Raw genomic sequence first — 7,046 nt, 5'->3', positions numbered from 1 at the left:
TCACATATTCAACTAAAAACAAAACCAAAACGAAACAAAAACTATTCCTACTTTTTCTAAAAACTATATTTAAAAATTATTCTGCCAAATAAATTATTCTTATTTTCTAACACCGGATTGTCGTTACAAATCTTAGCTTATCATAGGGATAATGTATCTATATGGATGTTTATTTAAATGGTTAAAGACTGGAAAATAACTTAGATAATTTTTTTTTTTGGTCAAAATGCATATCATTGCTGATTAAAATAGCAAAAAAAGCTTGAGAAGATGGCAATGTAAAATTTGAAGTTCTAGATTGTTTTTTTATTTTTTTGTGCTTAAGTTTAGCTAACCCAGTAGCTATTAATTTGACAATTACTTTAGAGATGATACTCACAAATAATACATAGAATTGTAAAATTCTTAAAATTTTGTTTCATGAGCTTTCTATTAAATCCAATACTAAAACATATTATTTGAGAGCACCGAAGAGTAAGTTACATCTAACTTATTCTCACTAGGACTAGAATTGTCACAAAAAACCATAAACAATAGATGAATATCGTTGTACAGTTAATCGAGAGCTACGTCGAGGAGCATCGGGAATTGAGCCAGTGGATGATATCATTAAGAACAGTGAAAATTCTTTCATCAGGTTCTCCTTCAAGGATGCAGTGAAAGCCTTCTTCATAGAGTTTCAGAGTCTTGTCCTTGCTCGACGCCTTCTCGTACAGAAACTGACTAATCTTAGGATCTGTCACCTTGTCTGCAGCTCCATGAAGAACCAGTAATGGTGAAGAGACCTACAGATTCTCTAGAATCAGTGGATGCTAAATGAAATAAGTAATAACAAGATCAGCATCGGAGGAACACAAGGAATGTTGATATGGGAAAAAAGATGCTCACTTTCTCCACTTGTTTCTCGATTTCATCTGTCGCCTTTAGAAGTTCTATTGCAGTTTTGACGCGCATCCGATCATCGTACGATATCACATTATAAACAGCCTAAAAGATAGACATGAGAAAAGGTAAGATAAAGATTTTGTTAATAGTTTTCCTTTGGTAAAAATTAAGGTTCCTAAAACTTCCTCTCTTGGTCTAGTTTTTCAAATGTTCTATTCTAAATAAAGAAGGGACTCTTACAAGACAACTGTAAGCTGCTCACTGTTGAAGTTTGTGAAAGATTCTTCAACCAAATGAAAGAAATAAATGTTTACGTGCATCAATGATTCGTTTCTCTTTATACTTATCGATATGTTTACTCATGTTACAATATTCACAGAGAATTGGACCAACCGAATTTACTAGCTCTGAACTGCAACACTAACGTACTTGCAGTAAATTCTCTAGCACTGAAGCACCATCAATTTCGATGACATTCATGATGGTGCTCTATGGTCTAAGACTTAAGGGGTTACAGAGCATAGACGCTCGGGTCACAGGTTACAGATGCGTACCACGTATTATTAGTGAACTAAAATCAACAAGGCTTCATGTATAATACATCTGTATGCATCTATGTAGAGAATGTAAAGGAATACAAACCAGTTTCCTTTTCTCTGTTTCTCTGAGAGCCAGTGCACCGAGATCGACCTTTGGTAGAAGCTTGGCTTTTGGCACAACACTAGACATTAGAGTTAAAACCTTAAGCACGGGTTCTGGCGGTTTCACATTGTCTGCAATCTTAGAAACCATGAAATCAGTATTCAAAAATCTGTACATGCTAAAATACGATCTATCTTCTACCCTCACAATATTAGTTTTTTAAAAGTAGATGCAAATTGCATGGAAATATTTGAACTCACTTTACACATGGGAGCCACAAGAACCACTCCATCCCAAAGCTTTGGTTCCTTCAAGTGAACTTTCAAGGTAACAGCTCCCCCCATGGACTGTCCTAATATAAAATGGGGCAATCCTTTCAATTCAGCTATCCCTGCAACACGAAACAAGAGTTGATTTCCAACCGAAAAAGAACGAAAAATGATTGCAAGAGTAATCAACCATGGCAGCAAACCTTTAAACTTCTTGTACTGTTCTATAACATCGTCGACTAGTTGATCAAAGCTGGGAATGTAACCGTGCAATCCTTCCGAAAGACCGAACCCTGGATAGTCCATCGCATAAACGGCATACCCAGATGCAGCAATGTGCCTGGCAATTCCTGAAAATTTAAGCCACCACATGTCAAGATACACGTGAAGTCGCCCGAACATCAAGGCAAACACGGAGAGAAACGAGAAATGAAGCGACTACAAACCATCAAAAAAGAAAGTGCAGGTATCACCATAGCCATGGCAAAAACACACAGCACCCTTAATATGAACATCTGGCTCAGGGAACCATCTTTTGCAGAAAATATTCAGACCCCTTGAATTACACTCATACCACTACACATCCGAAGCATCAATCAGATTCAGATTCTAACGATACTGAAAGCAAACTGAGAGTAAATGGATTAAAACCTCAAAATTGGGGTGTTGAAATCCCCCATACCATGTTATTCGAGCTTAATTTCAGAACTAATTTCCTAAATGTTGGGTATATGGACCAAAACAAAGGTAAAATCAATTGGAAATATTAACTGAAAACAGCATTTCTCACCTCCTCAGTCCTGATCCCAGGAGGAGCCATCTACGGATCAAATCCCCCAATCCAAATTCACAAATTCAGAGAGAAAAACTTCAGCCAAACGATCAAACAGGGAATCCCAGAGATCAAAATGTGAAAGGAATTACAAACCAAACCTTGAACAAGCAGTGATCGAGCTGCTGTTGAAGCTCCATGAAAGCCGATCGAACCCGCCGACGAGCGGGAGCAGAGTCCAGCTTCTGGGAAGCGATTTTGTTGAGCTCCGCCGGAACGCCATCGATTGGGGGCTTCTTCGCAGCAACAACAAGCCGGCGACTGGAAGCCCACCTCATCGGCGGCTCTGGGTTCGTTTTCCTTAGAGGGGTGAAGGGAAATCGGAGGTTGATCGGAGAAATAGACTTCCGGGAAAAGAAAGAAAGCTCCGACGGCCGGAAGCCGAGTTCCGAGGCCATGGAGCGTGGAGTAGCAGTTGAAAAGGGGTCAAAAAGGCGATCAACGAAATGCCGGAAGTCCGGCTCGTCCGGCCAAGAAACCAACCATTTCGTCTTTATAGCAGAGAGGCGGACCTTTTTTCTGCGAGAATTTACGAGATTTTTCCGACTTTTGGACGGAAGATAATGTGATTGCCGTGCTTGAACCTTTTTTTTTTTTTTTTTTTAATCTTTTTGGACGGAGATCTTGAATTCTCCTTCGAAGTGCTTGAAATTAAGTATGAACAGTGACGAGACGTAATGTTGTTGACTGTTGTTCACGCCCACTCAAAAGGGCCCATTCTCCGTCCACTTTCCTTTCCCCACATTCTGTGATATTGAATTGAAAAAAAGTCACCATTTTCTCTTTTTCTTCTCCATTCAAAAGTCGAATTGAACTCCAAAAAATAATAATAAATCAATAAATTGAATCCAAATTTTCTACTGAGTCCTTTTATAGCCAATCAGAATCTTACATGTCGAGATATTGGTCGCCAAGCTATGGTTCCAGAAAAATGAAAATAATAAGCTATTTAGAAATCAAAGAATTTAGAAGGGGATCTATATTTATGATTTCTATGTTTATTTAATTACTACTCCTGAAGTTAAACAATGTCGTTATAGTCATTGAATTTTGTAGAGTAGTTCATACTTTTAAATGGTCTAAAGTTAATGTCCTTAATAAAATTAATTTTGGATATATATTAATGACATAACAATGTTTGCATGGTTTCTCGTTGAAGAAAAAGGAAAATAATCCAATTTTACTCCTAAACTTAACAAATTGTATCGTTTTTTAACCTAAACTTTCAATTTCAACAAATTTGATCTTAAATTAAGATAAGCTAAGAAGCATGGACACTTCAATTTGGGTAACGTGTCCATGTCGAACACTCCAACATTTTTCAGACACATATCAAATACATGTTAGCGCAATAGATGTTTACCACATACTAATTGTTAAAAATAATTATGAATTTGATACTTGTTAGACATGTATCAAACCGTTGTTAATAAAAAAAATAGGCATAAATAATATTATAGGACAAATTAAAAATTGAGGGTAAAATGCATCAAAGTCATTTTTAGTATAAAAATGCATAAATTTATTGACGTTGAGTTCTTTCCAGTGTTAAAATGATATATACCTTTTTTTTAAATAAAATGATATATACTTTAAAATGGTATATTTTAATAAATATGCTCTTCTGTGTACGTGGTCCTAGACTTTTAAGAAATAACGTGTCACCATTTCTGTGTTGTGTCGTATTCGTATCACGTGTCCGTATCGTCCATGCTTCTTAGAAGATAAGTGCTGCGATTTTATCCATCTATCCAATTTTTTTGACAAAAAATAATGTAATAAACTTCCAAAACTCACAAATTTAGTGAAAATTGAGCTTCACCCAAAATTAAATTAAATTTATACACAGAATTGGCTATTAAATTATTTCGGCAAAATTTACAAATTTCAACCAATAAGAAACCTTCTCTAATGTTATTTTCTTAACTAAATCATATCTATTTCATATCAAATATATGTTTTAAATACATTCAATGCACATGAGAATACATTTTTCAATGATTCTTCAAACGAAAATATATCCAAAAGTAAAAATTGCCACATTTTTTTAAGTTCAAAGTGAAGATTCAAACATTTATCCAAATTTTAGGTGCAATATGATGAAATTGCAAGTCAACGATAGCACATATAATATTGGGTTGTAAAGTCTAGTCATCAAACAGGTGATATGATCATGAGAGTGCTAACTATACTTCAAGGGCAAATTACAAGATTTTGTGCAAAGAAGCTTCAAGGATTGATGGTCAAGTTCGTGCAAGCAATTATTATATATGAAAATCTTCAACTAAGGTGTTCATACTTGGTAAAGAGTTATATTCATTCAAGTTTTAGCAAGCACTTTTTCGTCAAAGAAGCTTAATGAATATGGAAATCCAAATTCATTCTCATATCTAAGATTGCATTATGTACCATTCAAAAATTCATGTACTTGCATTTAAGATGGTTCATGTATGGATTTGAAAGAGTGTTTGCTGAACTTAGACTAGTTAGTCCAAGGGTTATGTCTTTTCTTTTGTCTTCTCAATCACTATAAATAGGGATGTAAACTTTGCTTTGGAAACTAGGACAATATTAGATGAACGGACAATTTCAAATTGAGTTTTGTCTCTCTCAAAGCTGTATGTTTTTTTTTTTTTTTGTATTTTTGTGTTTAGAATGAATATGTTAGAACTTTCAATCCACTTTGACCAATTAGGTTGTGGAGAGTTTAAAATCTTGAAGATATGAACAAGTTCTCTTTTCTTGTTGATCATTGATCATCTTTCCAAGTAAATTTTTTTTAACTTTCTTAGAGTTGGTTTATCCTCTAATTATTAGGGTTATTCTCATTATTATTGTGAGAGTCACCTCGAATAAGGGAGTTATATATCTTTTCTTCATTTTTTATATTGCAGCGCAAGGGAAAAAAATTATGACCATTGCATCTTTCTATACTTGTTTTCTAACTTTGAAATTTTGTGACGTTTCACATTCTAAACTATATTGAAGTGTTCTTGCATGATTTTCATAAGAATACTGTAAAACTTGCTAAAGCTTGAGACATTATAAGTCTTAGGTGTATTTCTACATTTTTTAGTGCAAACATGAGTGACCTTTCATCTTCCTAGAAAGCAATATGTGAGGAGTTTTTGTGAGGTCCATTTGTTGCCATTTAACATTCTTTTGCATAAATTTTCACGAAAGGCAAAGACGTCATGATAACCACAATATTGATGATTTGTTTTGGAAGACTTTTCAAGATAATTTTGTTGAGAGGCACCAATCCATGAATTACATATGTGAATTGTGTCAATAGATGAGAATTTAGATGTAATGAAATGAGATTTTGCGGTTTTTTTGTTCTTTTTTAGCCAAGAGTCAATGTACTTTGCCATCTTGTGATAGTTTGCATTTTTAAGATCATTCAAATGAGTATCTTTGCTTGTGGAGTGATTCAAATCTCAAACAAGGAACTAGTTTTCTTATCTTGAGATATTTGATTAACAACTATAATTTGATTTTTATTTTCCTTAGGTTGATTCTATAATTTCTTGGGGTTTTTTAAATTGAGTTCTAAATGTATTATTTATCAGCAGAGGTTATTAATTATATCAAATTCTCAAGGATTTGTTACCAAAATGGAGATTCATTATCATATCTAATGTATTATGTACCATTCAAATTCATGTATTTGCATTTAAGATAGTTCATGTATGGATTTGAAGGGGTTTCGGTTGAATTTAGATTAGTTAGTCCAAGGGTTATGTCTTTTCGATTACTATAAATAAGATGTAAACTTTGCTTTTGGGGAAAAAAACATTGGATGAATGAAATTAAATATTAAAATGAGTAGAGGAATGTTGTGCCATTTTAATATTTAATAATATTTAAATATGGTCAAAGCGAGCATATAGTTCTATTGATTAAGGCACCTATCTCCAACCAAAAGATCATGAGTTCGAATCCTCCCTCCCACACTTCGTGAGCTACATTTCATGAGATTTATATTGAAATTATTTGTTAGTTTTCGTTTCTTCATGACAAATCAAAGTGACCAAGATGGAATAACAACAAGACTTGAAGCCAAAAATCCAAGGAGATAGAGCCACGACGCTGGCCTAGAGCGCTGCCCCTTTTGGCCAATTTGGAGGGCAAAGAGACCATTGGAGAGCTTAAAAAAGAGATTTTCAAGGCTCGGGATCGTGGAGGTCGCTTCGGGGACTGACGATTGATACACGCGGAACATAGTTTCTTCTCCTTTCTCTTGTTTTTTCTAGTTTTGTTATGGAGTTCCCATTGTGATTTTATTGTTTTCCATTGAATATGAGAAGCTAAACCTCTTATCTTAGGGATTGATAATTGATTTAACCATCGAACTTTATGTATTGATTGTTTAGTTTTCTTGATTGAATGTTGATGAATGTTCTACTTATGCTTCT

General features: G+C 34.4%; 1 protein-coding gene across 1 annotated transcript; it reads right to left on the bottom strand.

The window, feature by feature from the left end:
- Positions 1–394: 394 nt before the first annotated feature.
- On the bottom strand, positions 395–3,291 carry LOC111022337 (alpha/beta-Hydrolases superfamily protein). Its single transcript, XM_022299504.2, has 8 exons — positions 2,730–3,291; positions 2,587–2,616; positions 2,243–2,372; positions 2,000–2,146; positions 1,788–1,918; positions 1,528–1,665; positions 889–987; positions 395–785 (listed from the first exon to the last, which is right to left on the bottom strand). The coding sequence occupies exons 1-8, from the start codon at positions 3,024–3,026 to the stop codon at positions 567–569; spliced, it is 1,191 nt and encodes a 396-aa protein (XP_022155196.2). The 5' UTR covers positions 3,027–3,291; the 3' UTR covers positions 395–566.
- Positions 3,292–7,046: the final 3,755 nt, after the last annotated feature.

This window comes from Momordica charantia, assembly GCF_013281855.1.
Source record: "Momordica charantia cultivar OHB3-1 chromosome 4 unlocalized genomic scaffold, Mcharantia_2.0 BLBB01000004.1, whole genome shotgun sequence".
In the NCBI taxonomy this organism is placed as follows: domain Eukaryota; kingdom Viridiplantae; phylum Streptophyta; class Magnoliopsida; order Cucurbitales; family Cucurbitaceae; genus Momordica; species Momordica charantia.
Note: the sequence above shows the minus strand (reverse complement) of the source record. Positions and strands in the feature narration are given on the sequence as shown.

What these genes read in the sequence shown, in the direction of transcription:
- LOC111022337 (XM_022299504.2), bottom strand. Translation starts at nt 3,026, where the DNA reads ATGGCCTCGGAACTCGGCTTCCGGCCGTCGGAGCTTTCTTTCTTTTCC. An exon ending in CTGCACTTTCTTTTTTGATG is followed by an intron (nt 2,147 to 2,242) that starts GTTTGTAGTCGC and finishes TTAAATTTTCAG; the next exon opens with GAATTGCCAGGCACATTGCT. An exon ending in TCGAGAAACAAGTGGAGAAA is followed by an intron (nt 786 to 888) that starts GTGAGCATCTTT and finishes GAGAATCTGTAG; the next exon opens with GTCTCTTCACCATTACTGGT.